This window comes from Lycium barbarum, chromosome 5 (genome assembly GCF_019175385.1).
Source record: "Lycium barbarum isolate Lr01 chromosome 5, ASM1917538v2, whole genome shotgun sequence".
Lineage (NCBI taxonomy): Eukaryota > Viridiplantae > Streptophyta > Magnoliopsida > Solanales > Solanaceae > Lycium > Lycium barbarum.
In genome coordinates, this window is record NC_083341.1 from 140,822,650 (window position 1) to 140,848,175 (window position 25,526).

General features: G+C 37.0%; 2 protein-coding genes across 3 annotated transcripts; one reads left to right on the forward strand and one right to left on the reverse strand.

The window, feature by feature from the left end:
- The first annotated feature begins 1,250 nt into the window (after positions 1 to 1,250).
- LOC132641930 (uncharacterized) lies at positions 1,251 to 16,548 on the forward strand. 2 transcript variants are annotated; one of them, XM_060359068.1, is made up of 2 exons: positions 1,251 to 1,339; positions 15,569 to 16,548. In XM_060359068.1, exon 2 carries the CDS (start codon positions 15,646 to 15,648, stop codon positions 16,291 to 16,293), a length of 648 nt encoding a protein of 215 aa, XP_060215051.1. In that variant the 5' UTR covers positions 1,251 to 1,339; positions 15,569 to 15,645; the 3' UTR covers positions 16,294 to 16,548. The 2 variants fall into 2 exon arrangements, with proteins under 2 accessions (XP_060215051.1, XP_060215052.1); XM_060359069.1 differs by lacking the exon at positions 1,251 to 1,339 and adding an exon at positions 2,323 to 2,399.
- Positions 16,549 to 17,210: 662 nt separating this feature from the next.
- LOC132642852 (pectate lyase-like) lies at positions 17,211 to 17,905 on the reverse strand. Its single transcript, XM_060359877.1, has 2 exons — positions 17,669 to 17,905; positions 17,211 to 17,563 (listed from the first exon to the last, which is right to left on the reverse strand). The coding sequence occupies exons 1-2, from the start codon at positions 17,869 to 17,871 to the stop codon at positions 17,518 to 17,520; spliced, it is 249 nt and encodes an 82-aa protein (XP_060215860.1). The 5' UTR covers positions 17,872 to 17,905; the 3' UTR covers positions 17,211 to 17,517.
- Between the last annotated feature and the right edge of the window lie 7,621 nt (positions 17,906 to 25,526).

Below are 25,526 nucleotides of genomic sequence, written 5' to 3' on the forward strand. Positions count from 1 at the left end.
TATAAAAACACGATACGAATGCGCTCGTGGCCTCAAAATTTCCAACGGAGGTCTCGTGATCGAGTCAACCCTCGATACCTTAATTCTAATTTCCCAACCCAAGTCCCAAATGCATCCGAGTGCATTGGGAACCAAACCAGACATACACACTAGTTCTAAATGACCATCCGAACCTCTCGGAATCGACGAATTTTCGAAAAAGATCCGTTTACCCAAAAGTCAACTTTAGGTCAACTATTTTTAACTTAAAGCCTAATTTCACCAAAAAGCTGCCCAAATCCAGTCTAGACACCTCGGGAAGCATGTCAACGGTCCCCACGGGTAAAAAATGAGCTAATCAATGCTCGGGAAAGGGCGAAAATGCCGAAAAGACTATAACGACCAAACAGGTCATTACAAGACACTTAATTTTTGACCTCGAGCAATATTATTTAATTGCCCAGAGTTTTTGGATCTCAAATGGAGTGAATTATGTATTTTTATAAATCAAAATAAGTTTACAAAATTATTTCGATAATATTTGGCCATTTCATTTGGCAAAATAATTTCAAATAGATATTGTAAGTCATTTAAAAGTAATTTACATATTTTATCATTTATATTAAGGTATTTGTCAAGATTAATCGGGAAATGAATCAAAACAGTTATCTAATTAATTATTTAAAGTATCAAGTGTCAAATTGACAAATATTCTACTCCGTTAATTCAAGAAAATTGATTAATTAAGTAAATGAATTATTTTGCCTCTCAATTTCAAGTCTCATAACAATATTTGTATCTTTGATTTAAAGCTAGTTATGTGCTTAATTGTGTTTACATTTGAAATTATTTGCTCTATGGTAATTATGGTTATGACTGAAATAGCCTATCCAGTGGTTTAAGTAATTAGGCTATATTTGCACACTATCCCTTTTATGAAATTGACCGTGTCTTTAAAAAATGATTAATTAGTTTTAACTTGGTCATAATTGAAATGTTTAAATAATGGACACTTTCAATTTTGGCTATTTGTTAGAAGTAGCATAATTTCCCCTCCATATACACGAATATAGATTTGGGCCACCTCTTTCTTCTTTTAATGTTGGCCGAGTCCAGCCCAATATATGACCGACCCGACCCAAACGACCTCATTTTCTTGAGCCCCCAGATTCACATACACACAGAGAATATCATATATATTCACACAAAAAACTCAATAGTAGGGTGACCGACATTTGAATTGGAATTTCCTTAGTCTTTGTCGACTAATAGTTTAATTTTGATTTTCTCAATTTTGTGGCTGAGTTCGTGTAGCGGTGGAGCAAGACTATTTCTCGACAAAAGGCTGCGCCTAGAAAAGGTAATTGTTTAGATATTATGTTTATTTTTATGGTTTGATTTAATTTAATTTCTGTTTAGTTATATGCTTAGTCTGGCCTAGATACCAGCTTGCATACTTAGATTAAGTTATAAGTATGTAATTATCTATTTGTTTAGTTAAATTAGATTAGTTTAAAGTATAGTAAGAAATGTGTTGTCCCTCAGTCAGTATAGGTTAATAGATGTTTTAATGTGATATTGGAGTTAGCTTAATTTTAGTTATTACATAGGATTGGTTTGGTCTTTAGCCTGTTGTAATCTCTCATTATGATTAATTGATTTAACATACTTACAACTTATCTTAAATCACTATCTAGCCTTGTCATTATGCATATTGTATAGCCTGATTTAATTCAGTTCATGGTCAAGAATGTGTTTGTTTAGACTGAACTCAAGCGTGTTTAAGTTTTTTGTTTAATTCTTGTTAACTAGAGGTTAAACAATACTACTTGAGGTTATTAATAGGTGTAGATCTCTTCCTAATGTTTTATTTTAGGCTCAATGGCCACTGATTTTCTAGGCTTGTTTAGTATAAGTGCAGTTAAGCTGTTTTTTTTTTTGTTGGCTAAAGGGTTATCCATCATAATGAATGCCACGTTTGTTTTGGGATTGGTTTGATACAGTCTGATTAATACATTAGTATGTATTTTAAAATTTGTGGATATCTGATTAGTTTAAAATGTTGCACTGGTTCATCCTTGAATGATTCTTGAGTAGTTTAGGCCCAAAATAAATGGCAAAAGTGAGAATCTAAACTGGTTATGTGGAGTCCTTATATGTAAATAAATTTGAAGTAGCATTGAAAAACTTTGACATGATTATTTGAACCTGTTTCCATTTAACTTGACATAGGAACTGATTTGCATAGAGTCAGCACGTTTTAGTCTCCCAATGAACACTTTTATCTGTCTTCATGGTTAATCTGAAGTTTGGTCTAATGTAGATGTAACGACCCGCTTGGTCGTTATGCGTGCATTGACCATTCTACCCTTGGTAGTACGTTCCCGAGATTAGGAAGGAGGGGACCTAAATAAATTGAGGTGTGTTTCACGTTGTGTTTTGTGACTTATAAGTGACTAGGTGATGTGTTTTTGACTTGATCTGCTTGTTTGCTATGTTAATAAGGCCTTAGAATGATTTTTAGAGACTAAGTATAAAAAGTGGAAAATTTCTGAGCTACCGCCTAAATTGCACCACTGCAACGGAAGAATTTCTGCAGCCACGAGACCTGCTACAGCGAGGAGGGGTCCCGCTGTAGCAAAGGTTTGACTTTTCAAGGGGCCGCTGCAATGAAGGTTGTTGTTGTTGTTCCGTGCTCAATCACCCACCTGGCTCTAAGAGGGTTCGTCCCTAGCTGCAAGATAGAAGAATCAAATGTCCCAGTGAAAGGCCGTCACTTTACCTTATCCAAAAAAAAAAAAAAAAAAGTTTGTATCCCTAGGTGAGAAGATGGCAGGTGTGTTGTAGACGATGAACAAAAGAAAGGCCAAAAATGTAAAACAAAAGAATTCGTGTGAATTAAGAAAATAAGAAAAAACAAAAGAATCCATGTGAATTAAGAAAAAGAAGAAAAATAGAAAGAAAATGAATCATTTCGACAGGTATCTTACTAATGACCTGTAAAATAAATTTAGTGACTTGGTAGTATCATGGGCGGTCACCACATATATAACTTATTACTAATGACTTGTAAAATAATTTATACTTCAAGTAAAAAATCATGGGTGATCGAGCTCCCACTCGTTAATATGTGGGCTCGCCCCTGGTTGCACTGCATCAACATTGATAAAGTGGTGTTTCACATAATCAAGAAGGCATTAATGATGTTCTTCCAATTTTATCCTTATTTAAATAAAGGAAATTTTACATAACCAAGAAACTACTAAAGAGTTTAGTCTTTTTGAAGATATTTATTAAGAATAAGTTACTCCCTCCGTCCCAAAATAATTTTCACCTTAGCAAAAAAAAAAATTGTCCAAAATAAGTGTCACCTGCGGAATTCAAGACAAAAATTGACATGTGTTTCCAACTATGCCATTAATTTTTCTTAGGGTGACTTATTTTGGGACAGAGGGAGTAGTAAAAATACATGTTGGTTTCTAGTTTTCTCAAGGGGTATGGCTCAAACTAAAGACACCACTTATTTTGAAATGGAGGAACCGCTTGGTGAAAATCTTGCCGTGACCCACATAAAAAAAACTGGGATTTAGCCTGGAGCCACACCCACGCTCTATTGTTTTCATGAGTAACGAAACTAGAATAAGTGGGTGACTACCATTATTTAGCAGTTTCCAGATAAACTACTTTTGTTCATTAGCGAAACTGATTCTTTTTATCTATTGCTAGATCGAAATGAAACTGAATAACTACCACAAATAAGCAAATGAATATTGGGTTAGGACTGACCTTAAGTTGACAAAGGAATATGACAGCGGCACTTGTAGAGACACTGAGATAGTTGGGAGAACCCTTAGAAATGAATCTCAAAATTAGTTTTAGCCTTTTCTCCTAAAACACAAGGACAATAATGTCATTTCGTTATCCTTCTGCTATTTGTTTCGAAATGGATGGAAAACAACAAAGACCTCTCTTTTGGGTAAATAAAAAGGAATGATCTGCGACATTTTGTAATTAGTGATTTTGTAATTATGATGATTTGAAGTTGAAGTTGAAGTTTTATTTGGACATGTAATTTGAATTTCTTAAGTTGGTACTTTTTTCTCATATACATAAAAATCCCCACAAGTTGTGATAACTATCAAAACGTTTGAACATGCGATGATTTCATATTTTGATTTTAGATCAGTGTTTGTTTATAAAATTTACACAAAATTTCAACTCCAACTTCATATCATGATTTCAAATTTTAAATTCTCCAACAAGGCATGATTTCAATTTTTTTTAAATATAAAACTTAACTCATAAGTTTATATTTTGTAAAATAAAGATCTTTGGTAGAAATATTTGCCAATCATTTATATCAAATATAAAATAAGATTTACAAGTTGGTAGTATATTTATAAAAAAATTATTCTTACCAAACATTTACCAACTAAATTTACTTCTACCAACCTTTATTAATGTTTGCATGTTGTTCATATCATGTGGGAGAATTATATTAAAGAGTAGTTAAACTACAAAACTCCGCCTGTGTGAGCTCGCTCACATTGCCGGTCCCAAGCCCGGATAAAGGAGGAGGGTTGCCGAGGGTCAATCGGAAACAGCCTCCCTACCCAGGTAGGGGTAAGGCTGCGTACATCTTACCCTCCCCAGACCCCACTATTGTGGGATTACACTGGGTAGTGACCAAGTAGTTAAACTACAACTTATGTTCAAATTTTCTTTTTATTTAACAAAAGTTCGATCAATAAATGTTGTTTTTGTTTTTTAAAAAAAGGTATTCTAGTAGCGTATTAACTTTGTTATGAACTGTGATTTGACCATTAGGTAATATTGTATACGAATTGAGAAAGTTTTGATGATTTTCACAACCTGTGGGGTTTTATGATTATGAGTAAAATACAACTTAAGAAATCTAAATTGTATGACCAAACAAAACTTCAATTTCAAATCATCTTGATTTCAAATCACTAATTTCACATCATAATTTCAAATTATATCCAAACGGGACCCAAAGATAGAGATTTAAACATAGAGAAACTCAATAAGACACGTGTGACTTGGTTCAGAATCTTGAAACACATTGTCGAATTATTTCCTTGAAGATATATTAGAAATATTCTTGTTTCTTTTTGTATTTTAAGTTTAAGTAATCATATGCAGTATTTTTATGGCCAAATCCATCGACAATTCCTTGTGGTCGTCAAGATTTTTCACTTAAATGTCTTAATTAAATCATGTTTCATTTAGACACTTGAAGTAGGGTCTGACTGTGAAATCATATTTGTTTTCATTGTTCTTAAAATTATGTGGTATGGTGTTGTAAACCCGTAGTTAATCCCATGGTTATATAACCATGAAAAGTCTCAATTTTTGTAACCACGGATTTGGTGATTTTTTTGTGGTCACGTATTTCATTTCTGCATTATACCCCACCATCCACCCTACCCCACCCCACACTACTACTCACCCCCACCCCACACCACCCCCACCCCCACCCACCCCAATTACCCCATTCCTTTGCTACCCACCCCTACCACCCCAACCACCACCCATTACCCCTCACCACTGCCTAACCCCACCCTACAACAACTCACCCCCACCCTACCCCTCACCCTCATCCCAAAACCATATATTAATGAACCACGGGAAACCACCATCCAAACGGGGGGTAAGGAAAAGAAAGTAAATGAAAGGATTGAGGTATGTTCAAAATAGTCCCTCATGTCTGAGGGTAGGTTTAAAATAGTCCCTTAAATGTGCACTCAACAGTTTTGACTCTTTTGAGTTTGTCAAAAACTTAATAATTTAGTCTCCGTCAAATATTATTGAAGTTTTCTGTTTGGTTTGATGGAAACAAAAGAAAAAAGCGGGAACTCACATTTAGAAGTATAATTTTTATAGTTTCTGCTATTTTCATTTATTTCTAGAGTGGGGTGCAGCCTTTTAAGGTGTAATTTCTATAGTTTTATATCTTTTAGTGTCTAGTGTAGTTTCTTGTATAGCATATTTTAGAACTTGAAGGAACTTTAGTTTTTTGTGTTATACTAGTCAGTGAAAAGTATCTAAATGGCACAGTTAGACCCTACTTTAAGTGTCTAAATGAAACATGATTTAATTAAGATATTTAAGTGAAAAATCTTGATGACCACAAGGAATTGTCGATGGATTTGGCCGCATATGATTACTTAAACTTAAAATACAAAAAGAAACAATAATATTTCTAATATATCTTCAAGGAAATAATTCGACGATGTGTTTCAAGATTCTGAACCAAGTCACACGTGTCTTATTGAGTTTCTCTATGTTTAAATCTCTATCTTTGGGTCCCGTTTGGATATAATTTGAAATTATGATGTGAAATTAGTGATTTGAAATCAAGATGATTTGAAATTGAAGTTTTGTTTGGTCATACAATTTAGATTTCTTAAGTTGTATTTTCCTTATAATCATAAAACCCCACAGGTTGTGAAAATCATCAAAACTTTCTCAATTCATATACAATCTTACCTAATGGTCAAATCACAGTTCATAACAAAGTTAATACGCTACTAGAATACCTTTTTTAAAAAAAAAAACAACATTTATTGATCGAACTTTTGTTAAATAAAAAGAAAATTTGAACATAAGTTGTAGTTTAATATAATTCTCCCACATGATATGAACAACAAACGAACATTAATAAAGGTTGGTAAATGGTTGGTAAGAATAATTTTTTTATAAATATACTACCAACTTGTAAATCTTATTTTATATTTGATATAAATGATTAGCAATATTTCTACCAAAGATCTTTATTTTACAAAATATAAACTTATGAGTTAAGTTTTATATTTAAAAAAAAATGAAATCATGCCTTGTTGGAGAATTTGAAATCATGATATGAAGTTGGAGTTGAAATTTTGTGTAAATTTTTTAAACAAACACTGGTTTAAAATCAAAATATGAAATCATCGCATGTTCAAACGTTTTCTTAGTAAGATTGTGTAAGAATTGAAAAAGTTTTGATAGTTATTACAACTTGTGGGGATTTTTATGTCTATGAGAAAAAGTACAACTTAAGAAATTCAAATTACATGTCCAAATAAAACTTTAAATTCAAATCATCATAATTACAAAATCACTAATTACAAAATGTCGCAGATCATTCCTTTTTATTTACCCAAAAGAGAGGTCTTTGTTGTTTTCCATCCATTTCGAAACAAATAGCAGAAGGATAACGAAATGACATTATTGTCCCTGTGTTTTAGGAGAAAAGGCTAAAACTAATTTTGAGATTCATTTCTAAGGGTTCTCCCAACTATCTCAGTGTCTCTGCAAGTGCCACTGTCATATTCCTTCGTCAACTTAAGGTCAGTCCTAACCCAATATTCATTTGCTTATTTGTCGTAGTTATTCAGTTTCATTTCGATCTAGCAATAGATAAAAAGAATCAGTTTCGCTAATGAACAAAAGTAGTTTATCTGGAAACTGCTAAATAATGGTAGTCACCCACTTATTCTAGTTTCGTTACTCATGAAAACAATAGAGCGCGGGTGTGGCTCCAGGCGAAATCCCAGTTTTTTTTAATGTGGGTCACGACAAGATTTTCACCAAGCGGTTCCTCCATTTCAAAATAAGTGGTGTCTTTAGTTTGAGCCACACCCCTTGAGAAAACTAGAAACCAACATGTATTTTTACTACTCCCTCTGTCCCAAAATAAGTGTCACCCTAAGAAAAATTAAGGGAATAGTTGGAAACACATGTCAATTTTTGTCTTGAATTCCGCAGGTGACACTTATTTTGGATAAATTTTTTTTTGCTAAGGTGACACTTATTTTGGGACGGAGGGAGTAACTTATTCTTAATAAATACCTTCAAAAAGACTAAACTCTTTAGTAGTTTCTTGGTTATGTAAAATTTCCTTTATTTAAATAAGGATAAAATTGAAAGAACATCATTAATGCCTTCTTGATTATGTGAAACACCACTTTTTTTTTTGAAACTGGTAACATGTATATTTATATATATGTGTTAAACCTGCACCATGACAGTGCAGCCATACTTACAAAAAACCCCACCATGCTGAGGACTACTGCTTCACAAGGAACCTATCATATCAACTAGTGATTCAGCCTCCTCTACATAGTTTTCTTTATACCAAAAGTGAAACAAAATGACACAATTCATCTTGATTTTCTGCACAGAATTGCATTTGTCTTCAAAAACTCTATTGTTCCTCTCCTTCCAAATTATCCACCAAATAATTGCTGGGACAAGTTTCCACCAACTCTTTTGTCTTACTGCTCCCCCATTATAGTTCCATCACTTCAATAGCTCATAGCTGTTCGCCGGCATAGTCCTACCATGTTCAAGAAAAATTGCCACAATTGTATAGTGAAAGGACAATGTATAAATAAATGTGAATTACTTTCTCTGGCTGCATCACACAGAACACATCTAGTACATAGATGAAAACCCCTTCTCCTTAAGTTTTCCTGGGTGAGACATGCTTCTCTTGCTACCAGCCAAGAGAAACATGAAACCTTATATGGGGCCTTAGTCTTCCAAATGGATTTCCATGGCCACTGATCGGATTGTGTATATTGCCTGAGCTGATAATTGTATGCTGATTTGACAGTAAAAACACCATTATTGCCATGGTTCCGGTACAAAGAATCCTCAGATTCTTTAAAACCTTAAAATTGTTCCAAGGTCTTGAATAATTCCACAGCTCTTTCCAATTCCCAGTCATGTAGTAATCTTCTGAAAGTAATATTCCATCCATGTACTCCTTTAGCTGATTCAAGTTTTGCATCCGGTAGAATAACAATATTATAGAACTCAGGAAACAAATCTTTTAAGGATCCATGCCCAAGCCAGTTGTCATGCCACAAGAGAATTTTCCTTCCATTGCCCACTTTTATACTGATATTTTCGGCCAGAGATGGCCACAATGATCTAATAGCTTTCCAAACACCCACTCCAAAGGGACTATTAACTGAATTAGAGCACCACTCTTCTTCTTGGCCATATTTATCATGCACAAACCTCCTCCATAATGCATTGACCTCCATGTTATATCTCCACAACCACTTCATAAGTAAGCTTTGATTATGGATTTTGAGATCCCTAATGCCAAGTCCTCCATCCTTCTTACTGGTGATGAGGCAGTCCCATTTAACCAAATGGATTGCTTTCCTTTCTTTGTTGCCTTGCCAAATGAAATTTCTCCTCAATGAATCTATTCTTTTCAGACCATTAGATAGGATAGGAAACAGAGACATGACATATGTGGGGAGGGCATCCAGTACACTGTTGACTAAAATGACTCTGCCGCCCAATGATAAATACTGCCCCTTCCAACTAGCAAGCCTCTTTTCACACCTTTCCAAGACACCATTCCAAATTTCCAGAGCTTTACTTTTTGCACCCAAGGAGAGTCCTAGGTAAATGGTGGGTAAGGCTCCCACCTCACACCCTAGAATTTCTGCTAGCACTTGAATATTTTCCACTTTATTGACTGGAAACAACATACTCTTATTCCAGTTAACATGTAGCCCTGATACTGCTTCAAAAATCACCAAAATAAACCTCAAATATTCCACCTGGCTGATATCTGCATCACAAAAAACCAGTGAATCATCTGCATATAGTAAATGTGTGATCTCAGTGCCATTGTTCCCCCCAACTGCAGCTCTAAACCCCTTCACAAAACTCCTGTTTTTTGCTACCTGAAACATCTGATTTACACCCTCCATGGCAATGAGAAAGAGGAAAGGTGAAAGAGGGTCACCCTGCCTCAAACCTCTTTCTGAGGCAAAAAAGCCTTCTGGTGAACCATTCACCAAAACTGAAAATTTTACTGTCTTTATGCAAAAAGAAATCCATTTAATCCACTTCACCCCAAAACCCATGTCTTTTAGAACTTCAAGTAGATAGTTCCAATTAACGTGGTCATATGCCTTCTCAATATCAAGTTTGCATAATATGCTTGCTTTCTGTCCTTTAAGTCTAGAATCAACACATTCATTTGCTAACAAAGCTGCATCCATAATTTGTCTGCCTCTTATGAAAGCCATTTGGTGTCCATTTATCAACTTGTTGATCACTCTCTTAAGCCTCTCTGTGAGCAACTTAGAGATGATTTTATACACACTCCCAATCAGGCTAATGGGTCTGAAGTCTTTTAGTCTCTTGGCACCATTCTTCTTAGGGATTAATGCAATATAAGTTGCATTAAAGCTTTTTTCAAAGAATTCACTTCTATGGAAATTCCTAACAGTGTTCATCAGATCCTCTTTCACAATCTCCCAGCAGCAATGGAAAAATCCCATAGAAAAGCCATCTGGACCCGGAGCTTTGTCAGCTGCACATGATTTCAGACAGTCGAGCACCTCTTGTTCTTCAAAGTCTCTCTGTAGCCAAACATTTTCCTCTTCAGTAACTCTGAACTCTCCTTGTAGATTGAAGCTAGGTCTCCAAGATTCTGTCTCAGTGTAAAGTCTCCGATAGAAATCCACAATTTCCCCCTTAATTATTTGTGGATCAGTGATGGTATCTCCCTCCACTTCTAGACTGTCAATGTGGTTGTACCTCTTATGGCAATTAGCCATCCTCTGAAAGAACTTAGTGTTCTTATCCCCTTGCTTCAGCCATAGAATTCGAGATCTTTGTCTCCATGAGATTTCCTCATTTTTTGCCACTTCATGATACTCCATTTGTAAACTTGCTTTCAAAAGTAGTTCAGCTTCTGTTAAGGTTCTTTGCTCCTGTACGTAATCCATAGAGTTGATTTTGTATAGGATATCTGCTTTCTTGACCTTCAGATTCCCCCAATTTAAAGCACTCTACTCCTTCAGTTTTGATTTCAGGAACCTCAGTTTACAGGCCAGAATATAATCTGGTCTACCTGATTCTTCACAAGATGTCCACCATTCCTCCACCCTTTCCTTGAAGCCTGCAACCTCCATCCACCAATTCTCAAATTTAAAGTATGATTTTGAGAAATCCCATTCTCCACATTTCAATGATATAGGGGAATGATCAGAGATAATCCTTGGTAAAACAGATTGTTTAATCATGCTGAACTTTTCATCCCATTCCACAGAATGCAAAAATCTATCAATTCTTGAGGAACATTCATAATTATCACCCCTGAACCAAGTGTATTTTCCACCTAGCAGAGGAGGATCCACAAGTTCAAGGTCTTCAATGATTCTAGAGAAATCCTTCATAGTATTTTGAAACAAAATGAGAAGGTAAAAACACCACTTAGTTTGAAATGGAGGGAGTACTACATATAAATAAAAAATGTTGACCTTGTATATACAGTATGATTTCAGGCTTAAGGGGTTCGGATGAACCTTTTTTACTCCTCTAGCTCCACCCCTGGGTACGGGGCATTGTGGTTTTTTTTGTTCAGTTTCTATACATGTAGCGGAGGCAGGAGGCCGATTTAAATGTTTGTGTCAGAGAAATGATTTAGTACTTCTTTTATTTTTAATTTAAGAGAAATAATCATCCTTATGTTAAAGAGGACCACGAATCTGCGATACCTTTTTAAGTATAATTAATCTTATTTGGGGTATGAAAAAAAAACCTTACTAGCACCCAAGGATGTGGCCTAGTGGTCAATGAAGTGGGAGGAGAACCATGCGGTCTTAAGTTCAAATACCAATGGAGGGCAAAAATACTAGGTGATTTCTTCCCATTGGTGGACAGAGTTACCTTATACCTGTTGTTGGTGTGAGGTAACAGGTATTCCGTGGAATTAGTCGAGGTGCCGGCAAGCTGACCAGAACACCACGGTTATCACCAAAAAAACTTACTGGTGTATCTGCTTCTATTTACGAAGCCTCATTTCATTATAAGGCTTAACTAAGGAGCATTGGTTCAGTACATGTCAAGGTCATGGGACCTAATAGCGTTGATCACCTTTATCATCATCGTGTCCATTGTGCAATCTGTCTTTTGTATATATAAAGTAGCAGTTATATATTCTTAATAATTACTGAAATCATGCAAGTATTTCAACATAACATTTGAATTTCTATTTCTCAAAGGAAATATTCGTACTCTCTTTTTGTCTGATATTTCTAAGATTAGCAACTGAAGCTCCAAAAGGCTGAATTTATTTGTATAACTCCTCATCTCCCCAGCTTTGCTTTTAATATCAATCTTTGGCTTACAGTTACCCTGTTCTCATGTATCTAAATTGAAATCTTCGTACTTGTTAGTCCTTAATCACTATGCCGCTAGCCTTTATACTTTCTAGGTATAAGTTCATTTATGTGTGTGTCGCTGTGTGTATATATGTAGTGCTTACCTAATGTTTTGCCACACTCGTAACACATGATATCCTACAAAAGGAAGAACTACAAAAACAAGCGCAGTTCACCAAATAGTTCCATGAAATCTTTTTCTTTTTTCATTGCAACTCTTAGTAGTGTTTTTACTGAAAAATTGTATTAAATTTTCATTTAGTTTTTCTAGATTTGGAAAGAAGACCTTAAGCGGGATGGGGTGGGCTAGATTTGTTGCAGGGAAAGGCTTCACCCGCTCCGCTTGCCATCCATAGCTGTTGCCCCTGCTCTAACATCTTCTATGAGCTTTTTCAAAGTTGTCATTTTGCTTCTGCTTCTCCTTCGTAAACACCCTTCTATTTCACAGACCACTCACAGTAATTCCTTTTTGCTCTTGGTTATTAAATTGAAATTGAGGCTGCTATGCTGCTACTTGGATTCGATCGAATTACCACGTGCAAGACCATGCACAAGTAATTGCAGACATTAGCATTGTAACTTTACTTGCGGACATTAGCATTGTAACTTTACTATCACACATTAATAAGTGATTCTCCAAGTAATCCTTAAGGGGGGTGGTTGAGATATAGTAAGTAACAACCTATAAATCCCTTGTTCAACTACCAGTTACAACACATCAGTTTGAGCCCGTCTACTCGAGCTTTAGTGGGTAGGTTTACTTGGCACACGGACAACTGGGGAATCTCCGAGGACTCTTCAAATGTCTTGGTTGCAATTAGCATATTCGAGCCACTAAGGGAGCAAAGTGGAAAGAGAGCCATTATTGATTCCTAGACAGGGGGTCGGGGTGGAGTTTAGCATATAAAAAGGGGGATCTAATTGGTACCTATGCTTGTGGGCTATAGTAGGTTGCCGGGTGAACTAATTGAGGTGCGTGCAAGTTGGTCTGAACACTATCGTCATAAGAAAATTACTCCATACCTGTGTCCCGATTCAGCCACCTTTGTTTGACCTCGAGTAATGAAGGAATACTGGGTCAAGAGCAAACATTCAAACCCATTCAACATGCAATCCCAATTCAAAAGTGACGGTAAGCATTACCAATGGAGAAGGAAATATATGCAGTAGCGTTCAATTCCACCATCTCCTTTTTTCAAGGCATAATAAATATCAGAGGATGTGTGTCCAGATTTCTGGAATTATTGCCGCTATGTTTCTGTGAAATTGCGTAGTTGGTTGGTGCCTTTCAAAATAAAGTGTCTATTGGTTTTAGAGAACAATTGCTATCTAAACTTTTATCAATGCTGATGCAGTGCAAGCAGGGGCAAGCCCACATATTAACGAGTGGGAGCTCGATCACCCATGATTTTTTACTTGAAGTATAAATTATTTTACAGGTCATGATACTACCAAGTCACTAAATTTATTTTACAGGTCATTAGTAAGATACCTGTCGAAATGATTCATTTTCTCTCTATTTTTCTTCTTTTTCTTAATTCACATGGATTCTTTTGTTTTTTCTTATTTTCTTAATTCACACGAATTCTTTTGTTTTACCTTTTTGGCCTTTCTTTTGTTCATCGTCTACAACACACCTGCCATCTTCTCACCTAGGAATACAAACTTCTTTTTTTTGGATAAGGTAAAGTGACGGCCTTTCACTGGGACATTTGGTTCTTCTATCTTGCAGCTAGGGACGAACCCTCTTAGAGCCAGGTGGGTGATTGAGCACGCAACAACAACAGTATAATCCCACCATGTGGGGTCTGGGGAGGGTAGAGTGTACGCAGACCTAACCCCCACCTTGAAAGGTAGGGCGGCTGTTTCCGAAAGACCCTCGGCTCAAGAGAGGAAAACAAGACAAAAGGTCAGATAGGACCATGCATATCGAAAACAATATGAAAACAAGGAATAACAAAAGCGAGAAAGTCATGGTAGAACAGTCCGGAAAGAAAGGAGCATTAACTACTATAGATAAATAAGATAACCAAAGTACAACGGCCCAACAAATATAAGCAGCAATTATATGCAGAAATCAAATGGCAATAAACAAATGAGCAAAACTACAACTACTATGGTGAAAGGATAAAGTCACCTAGCCTTCTATCCTAATCTGAGTCCTCCACAACCTCCTATCTAAGCACGCATGGCTTTAAAATCGTGGGTCTGCCAATGTTTGAATGTTACACTTCTTCATGACTTAGATAGGTTGTTGTAGAGAGAATGACTATCCTTACTGTTGTGAAGTGAATAGACCATCAGATATTTGCACAAAAGAAAATACTTATTGTTTTCCTCTCAACAATTATTAAAAAAAAAAAAAAAGCTTACCATTTTCCCCTCAGGTTTAATGAAGCACCAGATTTTACGTTTTTGTTGTCCATTAGACAATTGGTAATATATGTTCCGAGTAGGAAATATAGACTTGAGCAAATGCTGTATTTTTTTAAGGGAGTTTTCAAAAACTTATTCTATATGATTTTATCAATGTTTGGGTGTGATTCTGGTGGTAAATTGGTATGTACACTGTGCAGTGGTGTATATACCTTCTTATTAGTGTAAAAAGCTTTAGAGTTGTGTTGCACCGAACGGTGTGGCCTAGTGGTCAATGAAGTGGGTTGAGCACCATGATGTCTTTAGTGTAAGAAGATTTGGAGTTGTGCTGCACTCAAGGGTGTGGCCCAGTGGTCAATGAAGTGGGTTGAGCACTATGAGGTCTCAGGTTCACTTCCCAGCAGAGACATAGCACTAGGTGATTTCATCCCATCTGTTCTAGCCTTGGTGGACATAGTTGCCTAGTATCTGATGCTGGTGGGAGGTCGTAGGTATTCCGTGGAATTAGTCGAGGTGCGCGGTAGCTGGCCCGGACACCATGGTTATCAAAAAAAAAAAAAGCTTTGGAGTTGTGCATAACATATACAGTTGTGCACTTGTTAACTTGCTTCTAGTTCATGCCTGAAACTTTTTGTTTTTTCTTTTTAATCCTAAGTGCTCTCACTATATAATTTGGAAGTGGAATTAGAGCTTCCGTCTTTTCTTCTTGTAAAGTTGTGCATAATGTATACAGTTATACACTTGCTTCTCATTCATACCTGAAACTTTTTATTTGTTCTTTTGATCGTACCTGTCACTGTATAATTAGGAAATGGAATTAGAGCTTCCATCTCTTCTTCTTCTTGATATTTAGTCTAATATCTATATAAAAGCTTTAGAGTTGTGCATAATATATACACGTTCACACCTGAAACTTTTTGTCTTTTTGATGCCAAGTGCTGTCACTTCATTATTTGGAAATGGAATTAGAGTTTCCATATGACCTTATTGTTGCGTTTTGTTTTTTGCAGGTCGTTGATTGACCTTTTGAAGGATCAGTAGATGGTTACTTTCTAGTTCTGTTCCCCGTGCAGAGGAGGATTCGGAAATGAGTTTGATTTCACGACTGCGGCATCATTTGCCTGGTGTACTCTTGAGACAATCTGTTCAATCCAATGTGGCTGCCTCCCATTTTGTTACCTCAACTGTGTTTACTCGACACTTTGGTCAGCCTGCTAGGAAAGAAGAAGAAGAGGAGGAAGAAGTAGAGATTGACCAGAGAAAGCTTCCAGCTGATTATGATCCTGCAACTTTTGATCCTACTGAGCATCGGAGTCCTCCATCGGATAGGGTATGGAGTCTTGTCGATGAAGTTTCGGGACTTACCTTGGTTGAAGTTGCAGAACTATCCTCCATTATTATGAAGAAGTTGGGTATGAAAGAGCAACCAACGGTTGGCGTTATGAAGGCAGGGGCTGCTGGATTGGCAGCGGCAGCTATGAAGGGAACAGAAGCAGCTAAGGAGGAAAAGAAACCGGAGAAAACTGTTTTTGAACTTAAATTGGAGTCATACGAGTCAACTCAAAAGATAAAGATAATCAAAGAAGTCCGAAGTTTTACTGATTTGGGACTCAAGGAAGCAAAGGAGTTAGTCGAGAAGACTCCTGCTGTTTTCAAGAAGGGAGTGTCAAAGGAAGAAGGTGAACAAATAATTGAGAAAATGAAAGCTCTTGGAGCAAAAGTTGTTATGGAATGATAATGAACAAAGTATTAGGTTTGATATCGGGTTCATCCAAAAGTATTTTGAAACTAGATTATGCTTCTTTCGGCTATGCAGTTTTGTAGTCTACTTTTCATTCCTTTTTCCAGAACCAGAACCCCTCGGTGTGGCTCACAAATAATTTTGTCCATCGTGTTTGTTTGACATGCTTGGCAGAAGATGAACGTGACTTAGTTGTAGTCTGCTCTTCTTTGACTCTACTGCGGGATGAATGATTCTTTTCTTATGGGTGGTTGGTTTGGAAGGAATTGTGTCTTACCGTGCTCGTTGCATCTAATATGCACAGAGGGACATGAACTTTTCTCTTTTGTTCAATATGTTCTATGTAAAATGCTTAGGCTCGACTTAATTCCTTATGCAGAGTCCTTGATTAGCTTAAAGAGATGCTGAATATGGATGATTTCTAGATCATTTGAACTTCCATCTTTTGCATGGCAGAGATTAGCTTTATGATTAGTCTTGTAAAGTGCAAATAGATCTGCATTTGTACTTTGTTGTGTCGAAGTATAGAGAACTGGTAATTGTGCCCAAGTACACAAAATGAGGAAGATAACTGGTGCAATAAACATCCTCTTTCTCATGGAAAAGCACAAAGTGACATTAACATCCTATTAATGCATCAAGTCAACGAGGGAAGAAACAAAAAGTATGATTTCCATCTCAATCTTAAAAGTGTGAAAATAAAATCAACATTTGATAAAACTATATCTGCTTATATTTGTTCATTGGTTCCGTTTTGGGGGTTGAGGTTCTCTAACCACTTTGGTGTATTTGGTACATAATAAAGTATCTTCTTAGACAATATTTTTGATGAAATTAGTCGCTTTAAATTTCTTAAGAAGTATTTTTCTCAATAAGAACATTTTACAACGAGAAACCAAATAACACAATCTTAAAAGTGTGAAAATAAAATCAACATTTGATAAAACTATATCTGCTTATATTTGAAGTGTTCATTGGTTCCGTTTTGGGGGTTGAGGTTCTCTAACCACTTTGGTGTATTTGGTACATAATAAAGTATCTTCTTAGACAATATTTTTGATGAAATTAGTCGCTTTAAATTTCTTAAGAAGTATTTTTCTCAATAAGAACATTTTACAACGGGAAACCAAATAACATAATTTCTAAGAGTATACCACTTTCCCTTACAAGTATATTAACTCTTTTTAAGTCTTAATTCATGTCTCAGCACCATTATCCTCATATCATCTCCCTCAGATACCTCCTTGTGCTGTTTAAGATTGTTCTGCAATGTTGGAGAAGGACTAATGTTAATTAAAATTCATTTAGCTTTTGATAAAAAAGTATTTTAAGAAGAAAAAAAAAAAGCAAGAGTTACAGAAGCATTTACTCTCCAACTTCCTTGTTGAAAGTTTCAGTGAGTTGCTCAGGATTTTCATTATAAGCAGCAAGAGAAGACTTGATGGCTTCTTCAGCTTTCTTTTCCAAATAAGGGTCAAAATCAGCAATGTTGGCATGCAAGTTTGGGATTAATGAAGCAAAAAACAAAAGGGAAAAATGAAATATAACTGAATTACAACTAACAGAGGCCATTGTGTTCCTTTTTTTCCCCCTCTACAACTGTTGATTTTGGTATTGCAGGTGAGTTCCCAAAAGGTGGGGAAGAGAATGGTGACAACATATACACCATACAAGGAACAATGAAAGATAGTAACTTAAGGGGGAACAACGTACGGATGACCAAATAATAATTTGAGGTTGACACCAACGGTTTTCCTAACGTAGGGGTATGATTTCTCTCTCCTTAATTAGAGATCTGACGATTCCTAAGAATGAAAATGTTTTAGTAGGGAAGCTTGCCCACAGAGGGTTCTCACCGGCACCACCCTGGGGACCCGCTGAATCCATGCACTCACTTAATCCACTATTCTGGGATGAACATCGAATATCAGACTCTTACGTCACTCGAGTAAAATCGAGCCCAGCTCATCAAAGTGTTTCATCAAGTATCATCAGTATCTCAACAATATATCATGAAGAATGAGAGTGCGTGCAATGCATGTATCATCATCAATAGTCATGCTCAATATCACAAGTACCAACAATCGGTACGCCAACAATATATCCGAATCACAAGTACCAACAGTGGGTGCGCCAATAATATATCCGAATCACAAGTACCAACAATGGGTACGCCAACAATATATCTGAATCACAAGTACCAACAATAGGTACGCCATCAATGTCATGATTAAGCTAGAACAACAGATGCCAATAACTACTAACACGTGGCATCAAGCCAACACGATAGAACAATCAATCACAACACAACCAGATGGCTAGTCCCAAACACACAACAGGGCCCAACCTAAGACAATATCCATCCTGTTACACCCCGTATCTTCGAAGAAGCACTTATCAAATTTGAAGCATAAGTACGTTGAGTTATGGTTAAGTAAAACCACTTTGGAATATAAGGAACAAGCATTATTAAGTATATTTAATGAGGAAGGATGTATATAAGGTATATCAGAAGGTTTTATAAGGAAATGAGTGGAAGAAATGGAGTAGTACGACTTTGGAAAAAGGATGGATAATGTTTTATGTGAAAATTTTGGTCCAACTTGGTGGATGAATATCTCTTAGCATATGAAGTGTTTTAAGGTGAAACAAAAGCCTAAAATGAAGTTCGTCGAGTCTAGTTTCCAACGCAACAAACCGCTCGTCGATAGGACATTAGAGTAGCGAATTATGGATGTTACAAGTTCAGCTGACAGAGCAGAAACGCGCGCTACAGTACTACTACAGTACTGCTACAGTACCCGACCCGAATTTGACCCTTATAAAAAGGGTAAGAACCCTTTTTCTTTTTCACCAGATTTACCCAGAAATTTCCAGAAAATTGAAGAGAGAGAGAGAGAGGGGGGATCACAAAGTAAGCAATTTTCAAGTGATGGAGTATTAATCGAAGCTCGGATAAACGCATAGATGTGATTCTAGTATAGTTTTGCTGTGAATTCGAGGTAGATATTGAAGATATCTTTGTTTTAACAAGAATAAGGTATGAATCTCCTATTATTAATGTTAATTTTGATTTATTTACGGAGATAAAGTCGTTAAATAATTGTATAGCGAGATGGTTGGTTGTGGAAATTGGGAAACATCGTGTGGGATGTTTTATGGTACATATTGGTGTTGGAAATGATGTGATTGTCATTGTTGTTGTTGTTGTTGGTTGTTGAATTATAACCTCGGGCTAGGCATATAAACAGGGGAGATGCTGCTGAAATTTCAGCAGATTCTAGAAAGAGTTAGTTTGAGGGCTTAAGACAGGCCTATGAAGATGAGTCTAACAATAGTGTAAATTTTCTTGAATATAGATTTACGAGCCTGGGAGGCCAAGCGTTGAATAGTTAGAGTTAAGGCAACCAAAAAGGTACGTTAAGGCTAAACCCTTTCTTTCTAAAGGCATGATTCTTTTGTTATAAACTTTTGTGCCATATCTATAATATCCTTGCTTCCACAAATGCTAGAAGTCTATGAATCTCATGATCCTTACGATATTATTGAGCTTATTCATGATCTTTGAGACTATTCTTTGTGATTGATCTCGCCTCATAATTCTTGTTCTTTCGAGGTGAGATATAGTGATGACGATTCTATTTCTAATGCTATCTAAGTTCATGGTTCTCGATACTCTCATGACATTATTGATTTCGTCTTACGATGGTTGATCCCTCAAAGAATGATATAGTGATAATGTTAATGCTAATGATGAAGTTGATTTCATTTATGAATTTTATGCATGTATGTATGTATGCATTGCGTCCCACTGATCAGTTGGGTGTATATATATATATATATATATATATATATATATATATATATATATATATATATATGATTATTTCACCGAGTCCCTCACTAGAGGGCCGGGTACGGTATATATGATTATTTCACCGAGTCCCTCACTAGAGGGCCGGGTATGGTATATATATGATTATTTCACCAAGTCCCTCACTAGAGGGCCGGGTACGGGATATATATGATTATTTCACCGAGTCCCTCACTAGAGGGCCGGGTACGGTATATATATATATATATGATTATTTCACCGAGTCCCTCACTGGAGGGCCGGGTACGGTATATATATGATTATTTCACTGAGTCCCTCACTAGAGGGACGGGTACGGTATATATATGACTGTTTCACCGAGTCCCTCACTAGAGAGCCGGGTATGGTATATATGTATATGACTTCATTCACCGAGTCCCAAAGATGTCAACATCAGATTTTATCTTGGAGTTGTGTTGTCCAACATGTCTATAACTCGCTATTGATCCATGTAATTTTCTTACTGCGGGCACACACACTACTTTTACATAATATAAGTTCTTATCTCTTTATATCAAATTAAATTTATAAAAGATTTGTCTGACCTGCATCTATATCTGACTTAAAGTAATCGACACAGTCAACAAAGATAAAATGAGTTAATCTAATCCAGAAAGCTTAAATGGATCTAATCTAGTTTAGCTTTTACCGATAGTCAAATAACTCTAAATATAACCTATTAACCTATTAAGTAGTAAAAGCCAAAGAAAAGGGTTGGAAAACCTATTACACAATATAACCTATTAACCTATATTCATATATTGTACTCCCTCCGGATAAAATGGAGTGTTCACTTAGCCATTTGCACACTTTCTTAAGAAAATACTAATTCCTAGAAAAAAAAATAAGTAATTTGACTAAATTGTCCCTAATTAAATAGGTATTGTGATTTGATCATAGCACTTAATAGGGAAAGATTTGAAAAAATAAGGTTAATTCTTTCTTAATTTGATAAATGGACACTCTTTTTTATCCCAAGGGAATAAATAAAAGGTAAAAGAAAATCTTAGGTAATAGTATTGATGTACACCCTCCATTTCATTTTACTTGGACCATGTTAATTTGGCATATCCCTTAAGCAAGCTTTTATTAGAGGTGTATTTTACTAAACTAACCCTATTAATGATGTTTTGGAACTCTAAATTTGTTTACTTATAACACTTTATGTAGTTATTTAAGATTGAGGGTAGTATGAGAAAAAATAATGAAATTAGGGAGTATAAAAGTTAAATGCTAGAAATAATGCCTTGTCTTGTACCTAGGAGTGTTCACTATTGATTTGAGTCAGTTTTCTTTAAAAGGATACCAAACCAATTAAGTCTGGTCTTTTAAATGTTGGAACCAAACCAAACATATACTTCATATGGCCCAAGGAATCATCTAAAACACATAGAATACACCTGTAATATTGACTGAACATAATGCAATCATATATACTATTATATAAACTCGTCTTGAAAATCTGTTTAAGTTTTAATAATCTTGTGCATGTACTCGGAAAAGATTCGGCACACTTGCCTTGAGACTTCTCATTTTCAATCTCCTCTTTATAATATGGAATGATTGTACTGTGTTTTGGCATAAAATAATCCATTGTAGTCATTGCTGACACCTTTAACTTTCATGGACCACACCGTCTATTGATCTCAAATCTTTGTCAAGAGCAAAACAAGAATGGTGATCTTAGATATTACAATAGCTAATGTACGATTAATCCAATTTTTTGTTGCCAATTTGAAATGCTATTGATGAAGCCAATACCAGTATCTGAATTTATTTGTCCTCTAATTCGAGCTAATATGCTCAACCTTAGTCAAGTACATTAGAAAACCAACATCGCTCATGATGTCTATCCAATATTTGGATTCAAAAAACCGCGAACATCCTTCGATCATATGATGATGATCAGCATTGTTGCAAGTTTTTTTTTTCATTTCTTTGTCAGTGATCCTTGTTAGGATCTTTTGGATTGGTGGTGGAAATGAGGGTGAGGAGAGGTGTGTCTAATTCAGAGAACCAGTTTGGATTCATGTCGGGGCGCTCGACTACAGAAGCCATTCATATTGTAAGGAGATTGGTGGAGCAGTATAGGGAGCAGAAGATGGACTTGCACATGGTATCCATTGACCTAGAAAAGGCCTACGACAAAGTACCAAGAGAGGTCCTATGGAGATGCTTGGAGGCTAAAGGTGTACCTATGGTGTACATTAGAGCGATAAAGGACATGTATGATAGAGCTAAGACCAGGGTAAGGACGGTAGGAAGAGACTCGGAGCACTTCCCTGTTATGATGGGGTTGCATCAGGGATCAACTGTTAGCCCGTTTCTATTCGCCCTGGTGATGGATGATTTGACGCGACAAATACAAGGTGAGGTGCCTTGGTTTATGTTGTTAGCAGATGACATAGTCCTGATTGACGAGACTCGCAACTGAGTTAACGATAAGCTGGAGGGCTGGAGATAGACGTTGGAGTCTAAAGGATTTAAATTGAGTAGGACCAAGACAGAATACTTGGAGTGCAAGTTCAGTGGCCTACCGCGTGAGGCTGACGAGGAAGTGAGGCTTGGTACCCAGGCCATCCAAAAGAAAGGAAGTTTCAACTATCTTGGGTCTATTATACAGGGAGATGGGGATATCGACGACGATATTTCACATCGTATTGGAGCAGGGTGGATGAAATGGAGGCTCGCCTCTGGAGTGCTGTGTGATAAAAAAGTGCCACCAAAACCTAAAGGCAAGTTCTACAAAGTGGTGTTTAGACCGACCTTACTGTACGGGGCGGAGTGTTGGCCAGTCAAGAAATTTCACGTTCGGAAGATGAAAGTCGCGGAAATGCGAATGCTGCGGTGGATGTGTGGGCACACTAGGAGGGATAGAATTAGGAATGAAGATATCCGAGACAACGTGGGAGTGACATCGGTGGAAGACAAGATGCGGGAAGCGAGGCTGAGATGGTTTGGGAATGTGAAGAGGAGAGACACAAATGCCCCAGTGCGGAGGTGTGAGAGGTTGGCTATGGATGGTTTCAGGAGAAGCAAAGGGAGGCCGAAGAATTATAGGGGAGAGGTGATTAGACAGGATATGGCACAGTTTCAGCTCACCGAGGACATGACCTTAGATAGGAGGTTGTGGAGGACTCAGATTAGGATAGACGGCTAGGTGGCTTATCCTTTTACCATAGTAGTTGTAGTTTTGCTCATTTGTTTATTGCCATTTGATTTCTGCATTTGATTGCTGCTTATATTTGTTGGGCCGTTGTTAGCATTGTTGCAAGTTTTCTTTTCATTTCTTTGTCAGTGATCCTTGTTAGGATCTTTTGGATTGGTGGTAGCCAACTCGAGCTCTATCAATGGCATTGTCTCCGAACAACTCCCATTTGAAACCAGCAGTCCTCATTCTTTCACACCATTTCTCCTTTCTCTCGTTCATCTCTCCCGTGTTTGTCAAAGCCTTGGCTGCCTCACCTTCCATCATCCTCCTTCCCTCGCTCTTACGTCCTTTGTAGGCTACACTGGTGGATTCTAAGAATTTCCACAAGTACTCCACTCGCCTTCAGAATCCTGTTGTAAAGTCCCCGCAACTGTTGCAGCTGCAATCCATATTGTTCTCACTCAAAATCACTTCTTTCGGCTTTAAGCTTTTCAGTGTTCTCAACAACTCTGTCCTCTCGTCTGGATTGTTGTGTTTCAAGTTATGGAGCCTGAACTGGGCACAAATAACCAAGATTTCATCTGAGAATGAATTTATCACTTGGGAATCAAGATTCTGAAGTGGGTAATTCTCCAGTCTGTTGATTTGTAGATTGATGTTAATCGCCTTGGCAAAGGCACGGAGTTGCCTTTTTTGTGCATTGCAACAGACTGGAGAATTACCCACTTCAGAATCTTGATTCCCAAGTGATAAATTCATTCTCAGATGAAATCTTGGTTATTTGTGCCCAGTTCAGGCTCCATAACTTGAAACACAACAATCTAGACGAGAGGACAGAGTTGTTGAGAACACTGAAAAGCTTAAAGCCGAAAGAAGTGATTTTGAGTGAGAACAATATGGATTGCAACTGCAACAGTTGCGGGGACTTTACAACAGGATTCTCAAGGCGAGTGGAGTACTTGTGGAAATTCTTAGAATCCACCAGTGTAGCCTACAAAGGACGTAAGAGCGAGGGAAGGAGGATGATGGAAGGTGAGGCAGCCAAGGCTTTGACAAACACGGGAGAGATGAATGAGAGAAAGGAGAAATGGTGTGAAAGAATGAGGACTGTTGGTTTCAAATGGGAGTTGTTCGGAGACGATGCCATTGATAGAGCTCGTGCATTGTTGAAGAAGTATGACAGCAACTGGGAGATGAGAGTGGATGAGAAGGATGGCTGTGTGGGTCTGTGGTGGAAAGGAGAACCTGTTTCATTTTGTTCATTATGGAAAGATAGATCCCAACACATGAGATGCACAAGGCAAAGTAATGAATGAGTCAAAAGTCTACTGGTAAATCTAGTGTCTGGAAGAATCTTCATTAGCCATGCTTCGACACAGCTTTAGATCAGTCATTCGCAGAGGCAACAAGTCAAAGAATTGTTAACTTTCTTAAGAATTTGAGTCTAGGTAAGGTGGTCATGTACTTAAAGAATATAGATTTGTAATGATTGTGTGAGTTGATGAAATAACAGTTTGTTTAGTACAAGTTTTTAGCAAATCGACTCCCTAGCAAGTCATGGCATACTACTTTAAGTGGGGGAAGCTAATGTACAAATGTTGGCTGTTTTGGCAGTTACCACATTGACAAGATTTCTTCCCAACAATATTTATGATGAATATTGTACTTAAGGATACAACGAGGCAGCAAAAAATGTATGTACAGACACAAACAACATGATTTTAATATCTCATACCTTTGGCACAGCAAAAGGCATCTACCATCAGTTCTATCAATCACCATCCTCTCACTTCGGGACCAATAGGTTAACCATCTAATGCGGTTTTCACCGCATGCTTTACAAAATAAAACCACCTTCCCAGCATGAGCTACTCAAAATCACTCATAACTGTTTGCTCCTCAAGAATCATATATCCTTACAGAACTACGAATTACCTGCCTACATAAAAGACACTTGGGTGCTAAATCACGTTCAACTGACAAGGCACAGCACTGGCAACATACCAGATGTCCACACGGAACGAATGCTGAACGCCTCCTCCTCATGAGGCAAATCACACACAACTGACCATCGGGAACATCTTCAGTTTCCTCATCAGCACTGACCTGCGAATCAGCGTCATTGCTTGCAGAATCCCTTTGTTGCTGGGCCTGCCTCTGGTGTCTCCACTGCTTCCATCGATTCCAGTTCCTAAAACAAAT